Source organism: Mesoplodon bidens, assembly GCF_964165515.1.
Source record: "Mesoplodon bidens genome assembly, chromosome: 1".
In the NCBI taxonomy this organism is placed as follows: Eukaryota; Metazoa; Chordata; class Mammalia; order Artiodactyla; family Ziphiidae; genus Mesoplodon; species Mesoplodon bidens.
In genome coordinates, this window is record NC_138176.1 from 171,885,123 (window position 1) to 171,900,775 (window position 15,653).

Genomic DNA, 15,653 nt, shown 5'->3' on the forward strand with positions numbered 1-15,653 from the left:
TTTGGTTTGCTCAAGAGTTATTCAGGGTCTTCAGCTAACACAGAATCTCAGTTTCTGGATCTTTCCAGTTTATGTTTGACTCTACTTTGAGATCATCAGTGGGCTCTGATTGCTCCAGTGAGACCCTGAAAGGGAATGAGGCGGTGGGTCTAGGAAAACCAGGTTATACTCTGATTCCTCAGGACCTCAGATGAGGGGGTGGAGGTGAGGACGGTGGCATTGCAGAAGGCATAAGTCAGTGGAGCCAGGGCAAGAGCACATCTCCAGGAGCAGAGGCTGGGCAGAGCTGTGCTACGACTTTCAGGGGCTCTGGGCACTTTTGCCTGTGTGGACTCCTTCCTCCAGAAAAATACAAAAAAATTATATTTTGTGACTGCTCTGGTAGAAAGATAAATATAACCCTGGCTGGATTCATGATTATATATTCATTTTTTTCTTTTGAGTTTAAAAGAAATGAAAATTAAAATATTGTCTTAACCCCTGAAAGGGCCAGGCTTGCCCTCACTGTGCCTGGTGGAGCGTCTGGGGAGCAGGCTCGGGACGAGGAACATCCCTGGGCTGAGGATTATCGGGGGAGTGTGGCATCCTGGAATGCTCCCTCAGTAGAAAGAGCAACGTGTACCAGCTGGTGGCTGGGGCCTGGGTCCCTCATGCTCTGCCGCCAGTGGAGGGGAGAGATGACCCCAGACAGCAGCTCTAATTCAACTGCTTCACTTTTCAAACAAGGAAGCCAAGACTCAGGGGAGGAAGGTGTCTGATTTCCAAAATATCTGAGTGGATGTTTGGTAAGCATGCTGGTAAGGTCCCTGGGGTCTGGGCAGCATGTTGCGGTCCCGTGAAGATAAGAGTCTGTGAGCGCGACCTCACCCCACAATGTGGCAGGGGTCGCACGAATGTGAAGCTCATTAACTTGGAGTTTCTGTTACCATGCGTGGACAGGGTCTCCGTTTCAGTGTGACTTTGTGCTGTCTATGATGAAAGGATATACATATAAAGACAAACTAAAGTGCAAACAAAATGGGGGGGTGTTTAAATTACCCAAGTACTTCGTTATTTTCAAGCCCTCTAGAAGCACCAATTATGTTGTAACACGTAACAGTAAACCTGTGTGCTGCCCCATAGGTAATACTTACCTAGTCTTTAAAATAGGTTTATTTTATTTATAAGCAGCAAGACCTTTATAAGCACTGTACTAAGAACAGTACAGAAAACCTGCTTCTGTACGTAAAACTCTGCTTCTTAAAAAATAAAAACAGCTTCAGATTGCCAATATCTTGCCCAGATTCCTGTTTTCTGAGCGTTCTTTGTTGGAGTGGAATGGCTGTGAGGCAAACTTTTCAACTGCTAGTTGTGAGTAGACCTTGCAAATCTATAGCAAACGAATGGCCATCATCAGCAATAGCTGCTACTAGTGATTGCAGCCCAAAAGAAAGAAAAACAAACAAAAACCCACCAAAAAACAAAAGCAGTAGCAAGTAGCCCTTTGTAACCTTGGGGGCTTCGAGGGTTTCAGCACAACTGAACTTTACACACTCACGTGGCACGGTAATGAACTTGGGGTACATTATAATAGAGATTGCTTAATATAATCCCAGCCCTCCCTCTGTTGGACTTAATGGTTCAAACCATTAAACTTCTGAGGACCCCCGCTTCTGGGACTTCCTGATTTCACAAGAAAAGAATGTATTTAATTTAGTGATGAATCAGGATCAAGAATTGCCATGTTTAATTTTTTTAATAATGAAAATCCATAAGAGTTTAAAATATTCTGAGACACACCTAGCTTAGCAAACACCATGGAACTCCACGTATCTCTGAAGTCACACATAAACTAGCCAGCACCTGAGTGCTGGTTGGCCCCCTTTGGCACTGGAACACAATAATTTATTAAGCTTCAATACTTAATAAGTGTGCACAAATATCATGCAAACGTACAGCCGTACTCACTAACGAAAAGTGTATTAGAGTCTTAGACGTATACAAAACATCTTGTAAACAAAAGGGAAGAGGTTGGTGTTTTCTGTACAAAATATGCAGGCTTTCCTTTTTTTTAATAATCTGTAAGATGCATCATACTTCGGGCATTTTCAAAAAGTGAAAACTGTATAAAAATAAATATTCTATTTACAAACACACACACAGGCCAATCCCAGGTTAGAGGCATCACTGCAAAACAAAAACAAACACAATGCAACATGGAGTTAGCGTCAGTTGGTCTGTGAGTGTTTATTTCCCTTGTGGGAGACGAGGTGGGTCTTGTCCTGGGTTGGATGGGAGCTTTGGGTAGGGGAACTGGGGGAGCCAGGAACCCCCTTCGTTCCAAGACCCTGGTGCTGACTCAGCATCCTGAGGGTGGGAAACCGCTTTCTCTTTCCAGTCATTCCCCATCCTGGCCACTAGAGGGCTCTTTCTCCCTATGCTGCCTTTGGAGGCCTGGCTGTTGAACTAACTGCATCTTCCCAAAATGAATTTATGGTGTGAACCAACAGACACCAGGCTCTCTAGTTGTTTCTCCCAGACACTGTAGCTCTCGAGAGTAGGCTGTTCTTCCCCTGCTAAGCCCAACCATTTCTATCTCCTAACCATCCACAGCAACCTTGACGAAGAAGATCTTTTTTCTTAGGGGACATACCCCTTTCCTTCTTGGAGCTAACTAGGTCTACAGGAACTCACCGAGAGGGTGAGGCACAGCGAGAGAGACAGATTCTTGGGGAGGCATCATCTCCGTTGAGGGCTGAGCTTTCCCTTTCTCTGGTTAGGGGTGCTTTAGGTACCTGGGTGGTTTCATTGCTTTTAGTGAATCCCGTGAACTAATGAGATTGTGGGCACTTAGCCAGAGGATTGTATTCATCTCATTGTAAGTGTGACTGCTTTCACTGGGCAGGACTAGATTAGCTAAGCGCAAACTCTCAGGCAGGTAGTGGACTCCAGCCCTTTAATGAGGATGAACCCACACCTTGAGACCTCAGTGATAAAGGGCTGGCATGAAGTCTCTGAGTGGGAGGCAAGGTGGAGGGAGGCCGTGGGTGGGGCTGCATGGCAGCTGCTACCTTTGCCAGGACCAAGTTGGGCTTCTGGATTAGCAAACCAGTGGCCCTGGTCATGCCGGGGAGCCTTGCACTTTGGAGGCCCTGGATGAGTGGGGTGATTGCATGTAAGGGCACAGCCCAGTGCTGCCAGGTGGCTTTAACGATGGCAAATGCAGGGGCAAGTGTGAACAAATGAAACCTCATTGCTGGTAGGAATTCTGGGAACCCAAGAGAGGTTGGGCTGCAGGTCTCATGTGCAGAAGCATGGAGCTTAAGTTCCAGGGGCGCAAGGTAGAGTGGTGAGCTGGCCAATCTCTAGGAGGAGGTATAGAATCTATGTGACTTTATAGTTTAAAAAACTTAGATCTCCTACATCTGGATAATGGCTTAAATGGCCTCCTACGAACACTATGAGACTAGCTAATAATAACTAATTTTAAAACATGGTTTAGAACTCCTTGCAGGAGAAGTATTGTATAATTTAACCACACAAAGCATAAAGATTTTATCTGTCTGACTACATGGAAATTCCATACACTCGGGGTTGCGGATGCCTTAAAAATCATTTTTAAATGTTCTCAATTTTGTGCAGTGAGTGCGAGGGTGTTTAATGGGCACCCTGCCGGTGGGATCGTTCCTTTTTTGACCCATGTCTTGCTACCTCATCTGCAGAAAGGCCCAGAATGGAAATCGTGCGTGCTTTATTCCACCAGAGAGAAAGGAGCCCAAGGACACCGCCGCTCCAAGGCACTAGAACCCTGGGAAGCCTTACCTTATTCCAGCAGCCCTGGACTGGCAAGCCATCTTCACCCTGCAGTGAGGAAGGAAGGCAGACGGCTCAGACTCTGCGGGACGGCCCACCAAGCAGCAGGACAGGGGGAACAAGGGCCACAAACATTGCGGCGGCTGATCAGGGTGCGGCCCCCCTGATATAGTCTGTCTCTTTTCTCTACCCCAGGGCCGAGCCGAAAGGAGGCAGGAAGCAAGCCTGCCCGTCTGCCCATTGGCCAAGCTCACATGTAGTTACAGTGCAAGGCCAAGATGCTAGCCTGGGGGCTCAGCAAGCAGAGGTGACCTGAATGCTGTGGAGAGGAGAGACCAGAGGCCTGCTGGTCTCCCCTCGGGCTGTATTGAGTGTGGGGTGCCTGTGCGCGTCACTCAGCACTTGGGGGCCTCAGTTTCCTCCTCTGTAAAACCTGGGGAAGGTGCGGCTCTATGAAACGACCGCCCCCCACTTCTCCCATTCTCTGATTTTTTCTCTCTTCCTTAGCAGCTGGGGGAGGACATCTAGGCAATTCCCATCTGGTGATCAGTAAGGAGGAGGAGGGATGATCTCACAGGCATTGCAACGTGGGCCTGAGGTGCCTTCAGCAAGGAGGCAGGGCTCCTGGCACAGCCACTGCTGGGGACTTGGGGGGAAGAGGCAGTGGTGGAATGGGAATCCACCGGGTGCCCTTGTCCCCTTTGCCGGTGCACCTCCGGAGCACCTACAGCCTCAGGACGTCCCGAGTCTCCTCGGGCCCTGCTATCCTGGCTGCTCTGGCACTCCCTGTGGGAACCTAGAAACCACTGAGAGGCAGGTGGGGAGGGTGAGGTTGAACCAGGGCAAAGATCTGGTTCTCAGTCCGGGTCTATTAGAATTGCAGCCCAGATTTTAGAACTCCAGGCTCCAGGGCAGAGAAAGAGATGCACACGGGGTTTCAGGGGACCGCAGCAAGTGGTCAGCCCCCGCGAAGCCGGAATGGGAGCACCCTGTGCCCTGGACCTACTCATCCACCCATGACAGGTGCCGAAACCACTCACCTGGCATCCAGCAGACAGCCGACCCTGCACGGCGGCCACAGAAGTCTAGTTACCTTGTACCAAAATTCCTGATCAACAGCCCCCCAGCCCCGCCCCACGCCCACAGTAACACAGCGCAGGAGACGGCGAACAGCAACAATGAGAAACAAGAAAGGCAAGGCATGTACACTTCCACAGCAAAAGTAACACAAATGTTATTGGAGAAAATGCCAGTTTGCATTAAAGGTCAAATCAAGATAACTTTCATCGTCCCTTCTGGGTCTGGGAGGGTCTGCAGGGCGAGGTGGTGCATCCCAGGGTTCCATGAAAACCTCTGTCCCTTTCCCCAGCCCGCCACAATGCGACACTTCACACGGTCTCTGGAAGGGAGAGGAGCCTCCGTGGACCACAGGGGCATTCCCATTGGCACGTGGATGGTGGCAGGGGGGACAGAGGAGGGCTGGGCAGGCAGAGGGGAGTGACACTGTGTGGGTGAGAAGCAGGGAAGCCAGGCTGCAGCCGGCAGAACTCAAGTGTTCAGATCGTGGGAAGGGTCACGGCAGAGGGGACGCCTCGCTGCTTGGTTAACGGAGGTGCCGCGGAGGGCGCGGGAGATTCCACGGCTGAGAAAGGCGCCTGTGCGGTGCGCGCTGCATGCTGGGGGTTCAAGGTGGGGGTGGGAAGGTGGGGAGCGCGGCGGGAACGGGAGGCTTGCGACGCTGCTTGCTCTGCCGTCCTTTGTGTTGCCTGTGTGGTCCTAAAAACTCCCTTCAAGGGGCTCTATGGTCACCTGTCAGGGTCACACAGCATCTTTTTTTTTTTTTTTTTTTTTTTTTAAATAACTTTTTCTCTTCTGTTCAAAGATAATTCCTGTGTTACCCTGGGGTGGGGATGTGAGGCTGGGAATGCTCATCTGACAATTACTGGTATGAAACTAGATCCATGAGCTCCAAACCTCCTCCAGAAATTTAGGAGAGCAGGAAGTTTTTGAGCCAATTGCCTTGGAGTGAAGTGCCCTCTTCTGCTTCCCCTGCAGTATGTTGAAAGGATTGCTGTAGAAGCCTCGGGTGTCCCTGCTTGGAGAGGGACTGGGCCCAGCGGGACCAGAAATGCCACCACTTAGGTGGGACATGCTTGGGAGCGGGTCCTAAATGTCTCCCCTCCCTCCCTGTCTCTCCCTTCCCTTCCTTAACTACATTCTCAACCTTTCCAGGTTCTTCCAGACTTTTTGTTTGTGAACCACCTAAAGACAAAAAAAAAAAAAGGGAAACCAAGGGAGGGTCTTGTAGTGTCTTCTGGGATTTAAGCAAAAAGGATGAACCCTACAGGATCTAGAATCCTGATTTTGGACCGTCCCCTGGTTCTGGGGGTGTCACCGGGGCAGTGATCCCAGATCTATGCCGGAAGAACAGTCAGCGTACCCCCTCCTCTACTTTGGTTCTAGAACTCCTCATTCTTCCCCGTGTTCATAAGGTGCCCGTCTTTCCTCTGCTAAATCGTGCGATGCTGGAGTGGAGCAGGACACGGGGCCAACTCAGGCATCTCATTGAAATGTGTTGCCAATGCTTTTCCAACTAACTGCAGTGTGTGAAGGAAGAGAAGTCACAATCCTAATAACTTGTCCTGAGAATCCACTTCCCTGGCTTTCTTTCTGGTGGCAGGTTTGTCTAGAAGCAGTTCTGAAAGGAGGGTCTGATGCAGCTAAGGTTGGCATCGGGTGGGGAGGGCCGCTCACATTAAGGTGATGGGCTTTTGAAGCAGCTGCAGGAGGAAGCCAAGAAAGCATCCTGGCAGACTCTGCATGCAAGAGGGGAACGTGGCGGGAGCCCCCTGAGGACCAGCTAAGGCAGGGTGACCCTTGGTGTCTACAGAGTGAAGAGTGACAAGCAGGAGTGTGCAGGGCAGCGGGAGAGGCACGCAGGCACAAGCCGCACACGTGGGGAAGCCCACACTGGCCATGCAGGCAAGGAAGGGTGATGCCATACCAGTGGGCACGGGGCATCCAGTCCGTCCAGCCCTGGTAACCCCGGCTCCCCTTTCTCTCCTTTAAAACCTCGGTGTCCCTGTTCACAAAACCAACCACGATGATTATTTAGGTCAAGGCTGGCCAGCTCCGACTGTGGCGTGGAGAGGCCCTGTCCTACCCTGGCCAGGATGCAGGACCCTCGAGGCATCTATAAATAAACCCCAGATCCCAGTTGATTCCCGTCTCCCCAGTTCAGCTTTTGCGCTCTCTCTGGCTCCTGGGAGAGGTGAGCTCTGGAACGTGTACATCGAGCCCCCTCTCCATCTAGACTCACTTGGAGTAAACACAGGTGAACTTCAACTTTAGCGCATCATAATTTCAGGACCTTCAAATGGGTCGAGGGACACTTGAGAAGCCCGGCATATGTGCCACGAATCATTCCTCGTTGGCTGGTTTGGGAAGGCTTCCTGGGGGTCTGTCTACAGATTTTGGTCTGCAGCTTTACAGGTTTTAGCCGGATGGCTGGTGCGCGTTGGGAGGCTGTGTATGAAAGCCCCTTTCTGGCCTCATTCTGCCCAGTTTGGGGCACAGATGGCCCTCAGGAGACGCTAACCCCAGTGTCCTGCATCCTGACCAAGTGGGGATTCAGACAGCTTGAACTGCTGGCCACAGAGGTGGCCATGAAACGAAGAAGGCAAATGTGGGGTGGGTTTCCCAATTGCTACACTGGCTTCCAAAGCCAGCCTGGAGCTAAGAGCCAAGGCCTGCTCCCAAATCCCTTTCCTCCTGGTGTCTCCGTTTCCACACATCAATTGTTCCGCATCTTCAAAGGAAAGGGCTTTAGCGGGAATGACTTGCAGCTGTGGTTTTAGGGCAACACCAACAGCAGGCAGAATTTCATCAGCCACATGAACAGGTTGGTTTTGGTAGCATCAGTGGAGTCATTTGGTTTTCATCTTTTTATTTGCCTTCTTTGTTTCCAGCTTGCAAACCTCAAGGAAAAACCCAGAACAACCAAGTGATAGATGGAAACATACCAATGGACAGGGGGCATCTAATCCAGGCGCTCCTTGGTCTCCCTTATCCCCCTTAGGCCCTCTAGAGCCTTTCTTCCCCCTCTCCCCCTGTAAATAATGGTTTAGTCCAAGAAAAAAAAATAACATAAAAACTTTAGGATCATTCATGTGTTAACATTAGAGACAGAAAAAAAAAAAAGAATGAAAGAGGGAAAAATAGATTCTCTCAATTAGGATATTCTCCCCAGTAGGATTAGGGGTCAGTCCCTTAGCCCACCCCTCCAAGAACCTGAGAATTTGGCTAAGGCAGGTGCGGAGGGGGCAGGGAGCAATAGGCTGGGAGCCAGAGGTGGGAGGAAATGCAGATGGATGATACTGGTGGCCAGTTTTGCTAATTCTGAGCCCAGAGTGCATCTATAATGAACCTGGGGACCCACTTCCTTCTCTTTGAGGGTTCATTTTTGAAAGGGTCTGGCCTGACAGCTTTTGTCCCAACGGGTTTTCGTCCCTTTGATATTCTATTTGATATTCTATGAGGAGGGAAGGTGATTTTGTTTAGAGCCCTGGGGTGTGTGTGCATGTGGATGTGAATGCGGCATGTAGGCGTGTGCACATACATGGTTGTGCATGTGTGTATATGAGCTTGCGCATGTGTACACAAGTGTGTGCATGTACTAGTGTGTGCTCGCACGTGTGTGTACAAGTGCACGTGTGTATGTGTGTGTCCACGGCTCATAGGGGGCACCTGGTTCTCAGCTGGATCCTCCCATTTTATGTGTGTCTCTGGCCCATCCTGGTCTGAAGTCATAGGCAGCTATTTGTATATGGGTATGTTGGTTCAAGAAATTCATTTGTTTCTGAAAAGCTTCAGTAAACATCGTCTTTCTAAACTGAACCCTATTTTGTATGTGTCAGGGTCACTCTCCATTTAAAGCGGGGCTATGGGAAATTCTTTGTAATGAATTTGAGTTTGGATTTTTATATGTTGGGTTTCTCTATAAGGGGGCCAAGTGTGCCCCTGGAGAGTCTTCCTGGGAACTCTCCTCCTCTACAGAAGGCCGGTTGTCTAATGCCTGGGGGCTTCCACAGTGTCCCTTGGGGTGGGTGGTCAAGTGGTCAGAGCAAAGGCTTGGAGCCAGAATAGGATTTGCCTCTTATCAGCCACATGACTTTGGGAACTTACTTAACCTCTCTGAGCCTCAGTTTCTTCATCTGTAAAATGGGGATAATAATACCTCCCTCAAAACTTTGTTGTGATATGTATAGCTGAGTCACTTTGTTATACAGCAGAAACTAACAAACCATTGTAAAGCAGTTATACTCCAATAAAGATGTTAAAAAAAAAACTTTGTTGCGAGGCCTTTGTGCACATTTAGCGCTTAACACTAAATGTGCACTAATACAGTAGGTGCTCAGTAAATGACAGTGGCTTCATAAAGAGAGCAGTAACGATCGCTACTTCTTGTCAGCCAGTACAGGAGCCAAGGCTGCTGCCAGCGGCACGGTCTTGTGTCTACCGTGTTCCCACAGTGGAAGGCTGCAGGGTTCCTTAGAGGGAGGCAATGGATAAGAATACTTTTGACGTTTCTCCAGGTCTTTGGAAATTACCCACATTTCTTGATTCCAGAGGTTGCCTGCAATTGCCAACACATCTTTCTAAGTGAGTTTTCTAAAATGCAGATGCTTACTTAGAAAATAAGATGTGTTTAAGAGGAAACATGTATATGCATCTTAGGGGTCATCTCATTGGCTCTAAGATATGCCCACCAATGAGGAAGTCATGGCACGATTAATCTGCAGACAGTGGACAAGCAAAACCACTAGCTGTTTGGAGGGGGAAGACCCATGGGAAACTTTCTCAGGAATGTGGCCCCTTATTCTCTTTGGGTCAGGCCAGTGCAAAAGTGAGCACAGTTCCCTAAATTCAGAGGGTGAGAGAAGCTCCCGGGGAGTGGGGGATGGTGATGATGTGCCTGTGGGTAACAGAGGGTCGGCGGTGGTCCCTTCAGGATGGGAAACTTGCACTCTGGGCCGTCATGTTCTAAGGGCACAGGAAATAGCCTTAATTGGGTGCCCCTTGAAGACAGTAGAGTAGTAACCTCACCTCCATCCTCCCTGCTCCCCTCTTCCGAAGAGGACACGAAAAGGGCCCTGGTGCAGAGGGGATTCTAGCTGGTACGGGAGAGGGGCAAAGAGAGTCAAGCGGCAGGGGTTTCTTTAAAAAATAAGTAAACGTACAAAACTGCGTTTAGAGGAAATAAGTTGAAGTTGGGGGAGTGGAAGGGTAAGGATGCGGGCTATGGGATTATTATAATAGGGTGAACATATCTAGAGGGAGAAATAGTGAAGGAGTAAAGGAAAGAAGAAGCAGGCTGAGGCCGAGACAGAGAGCAGAGGAGGGAGAGCTAGGAGGTAAGGGGGCCTGGGGAAGCAAGACACGCACACACACAAGTGTGCACACATATATGTGCACACACATGCACACACGTGCACTCTCCCACACTCACGCACATGTACACACACACACACCCCAGATGGCACCTCTCGCAGAGTGGGAGGAGCCTCACCGCACGCTCTCAGACCTTTCAGTTGGCTGGCTTGCAGGCAGCTCCACGGTTACACCCAATTTTCCTGATACCCAAATTGCCAAATTCACACCACCCTTTATCCTCTGATGGACTGTTTCATCCTAAAAGTGGCTCCTGAGCCAAATTCACAGAGCTGTTAAGGGACAGGAGAATGCCCCTAGTGACAAGGACAGAATCTTTCCCCTGGTATGTGTGTCCCCTTAGAAAACTGCCTATCTTGGGCTCTGGGCCTTGGCCACCACTACAAGGACCGTCCTCCTTCCATGAGCAGAAAGGAGACTCCAAGACCATCCTCTGGCGGGACTTGGAGAAGCATGGCTTTAAGGCTGTGAGATAGGATAACCCGCCCAAGCCTCTCTGATGGGGAACCCGGGTGTGAAGGGGGCAAAGCTTGGGAGCCCCCTTCCACACTCAGTGGGCACGGGTGTTTTGAACATCTCCAGCTTCACCTCCACGAGAAACAGTGAAGCTTCCAACTAGAATGTCATCTAAGCACTCCTGGCCTTTTACTTTGACAAAAGGGTCAGCATGCTGAGCTTCCAGGCACCAGAAAACACTGGTCAGGGCACAGCGCTGACTCTGCCTGGACCTTTCTTCATTTTGTAGGCTTTTATTACCAAGCCCTCATCTCTCCCCTCAGAAGTCCTGTTAGGGCTGGTGGTATAAAGAGGTCTGGAAGAGGAGGTGAGATGTAGGTGGGACTCTTCTAGGATGTTCTGGTATCCAGAGAGTCAGATGTCTTGGATGGAAGAACAAGCTGGTCCTTGATTTGGAAACCTGCCCTTCAGAAGAAGTCGACTGGTTCTTTATGGTGCGCTCAGAGGAAGGCTCAGGTACCTTGCCTGTTTTCTGGACTTGACTTTTACTGACATATTGCTGATTTATATGTGGGACTGGGGGGAAGTGTATAAAACCTTGGACACGGCAAGTGGAGAAGAAATATTTCCCCACTGGATCGTGGGGACTCAGCGGCTTATTCAATGACCTCTGTTCCTTGAGCGTCAGAGCCACCAGCCTCCCGCCCCTGTCCACCTGCCTGTCCTCTAGAGCACACAGTCACCACCAATGGGAGGACTAGCTTTGCAGCCTTCAAATGCCCAGTGCCTCAAGCCAACTGAAAAAGTCATAAGAGATAGGTTTAACAAGTGTTAATCGAATTAACAAAGAACACCGGAACACTTTAGACCTAAATTAGAAAGGAGGTTAGTATGTCAACTGAGAGGTGCAATGATCAATTATTTTAGTGGCCTAAATTCTTGGATGCCACAGTAACGAAGGTGGGCTTCCCAGCCTGCCTGAACAGGCTGGCCCATTTCTGGAAGTAGGTCTGTTTATTCCAGGGGTTCCTAGACTTGGGCTCCCCATGGACGGTCTGGGAGGGGTCTCTCTGTCTCTTCCTTCTTGTTCATAGAATAGATGGGACAAATTGATTGCTTTTGACCAGCTGCCAGAAAGGAAAATTTAGGAATATGGAAGCGTTCGATAAATCGATCTTAAATGGAAGAGACTTGCATTGATGCCAGATATAAACGTACAGATTCTGGCATGTTCTAGCCATAAACACGGCTATCGGTGTTCAAAGATCAGCGGAAGGCCTGGGTTCTGGAAGCCACCTGCTCTAACACTCCTGGGAACTCAGAACATGTTATCATAGTTCAGGGCCTCGTTTCTCCATCGGTTCGTCCCACTCCTCTTTTACCTCTAAGATCCTTGGGTATTATTCCCACTAGAAGATGCTCCTGGGCTTCTAGGGGACGTGCATCCCACTGAGAACCCATGTGATGAGGCAGCCAATGACATGTTCTAGAAAGGAACCCAAAAGTCATCCCTCGTTCAGATGTAGTGGGATGATCTCTCCTGGGCACAAACGTGCCACGTGTCATGTGCCATCAGGTGGCTGTGGGTGCTGTGGACAGACGCTTAGTAACTGCGTCCTGGTGAACACGGCAGAAACCAAAGGGACAGCTGGGGGCCTCGAAAGGCATGATTTGTTTCACAGTCCTGCCAATTCTTCCCAAGAGAAATAATGGCTGGGATAGTTTTTTTTAAAGGATTGGCTGTATACAACAGCTGTCTGCTTGTTCTTGGAACTGGGATTTATTTTCTCTCTCACCAGTGGCCTGGGATGCCTGGTAAAACTAAGTGTCAGAAGACTAGGACTCAGCAACGATGGATATAAAAATATCATTTAGGGGCCCATTATCAGGGCAACCTAGAGAGAGCTGGGCACATGACTACTGTTACTGGATGGCAATGCTAATCTGATGGCTGCCCTGGGATTCAGCCTCCCCTTTCCACGCGGAAAAATACATGCTTCAATTTCAAGATTAGGTCCCGGGCTCCCTGTAACGCTATGGATGAAGCCCCTCACTATAAAGCCTTTTAATTTAGGATGATATATCAGGAAAAACTGTATTTTCGTGTTGGGTCAGGAATCCCCAGTTGGTCATTCCACCTCACCATGATGACATTAGTAACCAGAGCCAAAGTGCGAGGACTCAGACTCACCCGGTTTCCTTTATCCCCGGGTGGTCCGTGTAAACCCTGCAATAAATCAGAGAAACGAAGACACATTAATGAGAAAGCACAGGATGGCCATACAGTCCTTCCTTCCAGGCTCATAAAGCTCTTTACCGGTGCCTAATTCATCGGAGACAGGCTTAATTATCCCCATTTTACAGAAGGGGGACAAAGGAGAAAACTGCTCAAGGAACTTGACCTAGAGACAGATAACGAGTTATGGGTAAAGTCAAACACAATTCTGGTTTTCCCACTCTGCACCAATGCCCTGGCCTGCGGCCGAGTTCTTCTAGATGGTTCATGCTGAGGACACGGTCTGGGCGCAGAGACCTCTCTTGGAAGGACAGGTATTTGGATGGCTCTCCCACCAGCCTCTTGCTAGAAAAATGACTCCAAAGCTCCTGAGCCCCTCTTTTCAAGGTGCCAGCTGCTCCCCTTGTCCTTAGCTGGGGAGTGGGCACAAGGCAAAGACTGGCTGGAGGTGCCTACTTAGCCAAAGCACAGCCGAGCATGGAACCCACGAACAAGTGTATGACCTTCAAGCGGGTGGGAAACCAAAGTCCTGGCTCTTGTAGGCAGCCGACTTCTATAAGCCAGCAAGGAGACGTCGGCTGCAAATGGAAAGCCAGTCCCGTGGGAAGCTGCCCGTCTCAGGAGACGTCTCCTTGCCTGATGGTGATCTGGACCAGGTTCGGTCCCTCCTCGAGGGTACGGGCCGTGGCACATTCACCTGTGAGACCCTCGCTGCCTTGAGCACAGAGCCCTGCGGCGGAAGGTGCTCATCTGTGTTTGCTACAGCCAGTCAGACGGTGCACACGGCTGAGGACATGGTTCCCTAACGGGGGCCGTGTGCTCCAGGGCTCGCCTCTAGCGGTGCCCGGCGGGGAAGTTCAGGAGGGTGGGCTAGTGGCTGTTGGCTGCTTCCACTGCCACAGAACTGAGCACTGTCGCTTGGCCCTGGATTTTTTGCCCCAGGCTCTGGGTGTTCGGTTTTGGCAGTGCTTCTGTGGGGGACCAGGGCAGGTGGAGAGCGGCCTCTGAGTCCACGAGACTTACAGGAAGCCCAGCTGCTCCCGTTGGTCCTGTCATCCCAGGGTCGCCTTTGTTGCCCTGAAACCGGAGAAAGAACACATAAGCCTTCTCTGACATGGTAACAACCTCCCGTCAGCCATTTTCTGTTTTCATACAAAACTTGGGAAACCTTTCCAGTCTCTTCAAAGAGACACCCCCCCTACACACAAGGAAGCGAGGGCTGGGTGGAGGGTGGGGTGAAGGTGGGGTGACGGCTGAGGACTCTGCCCCGAGGAGGGGGCTTGGAAGCCTCTCTCACCCTCCCTCCACGGAGCCTGGCCCCCCAACGCGCTTAGGAAGGACTGGACAGTGTCTAGCGGGGGTACGAGTTGGCCAGAGGCAGAAGCAGGGGTGGGGAGAACAGGAGCAGGAAACGGGCATGGACAAGGGAGACGGGGGAGAACGGCGAGAGGAAAAAAGCTCTGATTTCTCTTCGAAGCTGTGTCACCCCTCGGAGCAGCCACCCTGGTTCCCCAAGTGGCTGGTGATCTCAGGGAAGCCCACGCCTCTCTCCAGAAGCTCCCCACCCTCTCCTCCCTCCCCTCCGCCAGCCAGCCGTGGGACCCGAGAGCCGAGAGCACAGCGACAGAGCCCCCGGCGGCAGAAGGCAAGAGGGAGAGCTGCTCCCGCAGGCGGAGAGGCCAGCAGACGGCCACTCAGAGGTCCAGCACCCAAGCTGGGTCCCCAGCGACCCCAGGCCCCGCGGTGCGGAAACCGGGCCAGGCTGGGAGGAGCCGACGCGCGGAACTCTCCCGCCTCCGCCCGCCGCCCTGGCTGCGGGAGACGTGACCCCTGGCAGCCGGCCTGAGGCACAGGTTTCCTGGCTTCTCGAGGTCTCCCAGGTTTTCTAACACCACCTGGCACTCTGTTTCATGCCGTATCCCTAAATCACTGCAGAATTGAGGCGTGTCCGGTGACAGCAGGGCCTGGGGCCTTGTGTGGCACCTGGGACCGATGCCAGGTGACCGGAAGCTGAGTGAAGGAAGCTCTCCAAGTCTCTGTCCACTTGTAGCTACAAAATGAGCACCTCAGGCCTGCCTGCCACCCCATGGGCTGGGAGGATCATCAAGAGAAGACATGGGGCTTCCCTGGTGGCGCAGTGGTTGAGAGTCCGCCTGCCGATGCAGGGGACACGGGTTCGTGCCCCGGTCCGGGAAGATCCCACATGCCGCAGAGCGGCTAGGCCCGTGAGCCATGGCTGCTGAGCCTGCGCGTCTGGAGACTGTGCTCTGCAAGGGGAGAGGCCACAACAGTGAGAGGCCCGCCTACCGCAAAAAAAAAAAAAAAAAAAAAAAAAAAGAGAAGACATGGATGAGGTGCCCGCCGGGTCGAGGAGGAACGGATGGGGGCCGAGATGGCTGGCTGACGCGGTGGCCCTGTGGGCTGCAGGCGCAGGGGCTGAGGACCCGAGGCTGAGAGGGGCAGCGGGGCCCCTTGTCCCGGTGGTCCAGGCTCCCGGCTCGCTGAGCACTCACCCTCTCTCCCTTTGGTCCCGCTGGGCCTGGAACTCCAATTGGTCCCGGAGTACCCTGGGGAGGTGAAAGAGTGCAGAGGTGAGAGTCCTGACGCCGAGGGGAGCCCCGGGAGCCCCGCATGACACCTGGAGATGAGCAAGGTCCAGAGGCCCTGTTTTCAGGGTTGGCGAGGCCAGGCTTGTTCAGGGCGGTCATTGGACCGGGCC

General features: G+C 51.5%; 1 protein-coding gene across 1 annotated transcript in view; it reads right to left on the reverse strand.

The window, feature by feature from the left end:
- Positions 1 to 1,708: 1,708 nt before the first annotated feature.
- Positions 1,709 to 15,653, reverse strand: part of COL13A1 (collagen type XIII alpha 1 chain) — a gene marked incomplete at its 5' end in the record, with an annotated part of 81,173 nt that continues 67,228 nt past the window's right edge. The window contains 6 exons of the mRNA XM_081256793.1: positions 1,709 to 2,166; positions 3,802 to 3,840; positions 6,797 to 6,874; positions 12,890 to 12,925; positions 13,958 to 14,011; positions 15,448 to 15,501. Of these exons, the coding sequence (XP_081112919.1) occupies positions 2,164 to 2,166; positions 3,802 to 3,840; positions 6,797 to 6,874; positions 12,890 to 12,925; positions 13,958 to 14,011; positions 15,448 to 15,501 (264 nt within the window). The 3' untranslated portion in view covers positions 1,709 to 2,163. The remainder of the gene's footprint in view (positions 2,167 to 3,801; positions 3,841 to 6,796; positions 6,875 to 12,889; positions 12,926 to 13,957; positions 14,012 to 15,447; positions 15,502 to 15,653) is intronic.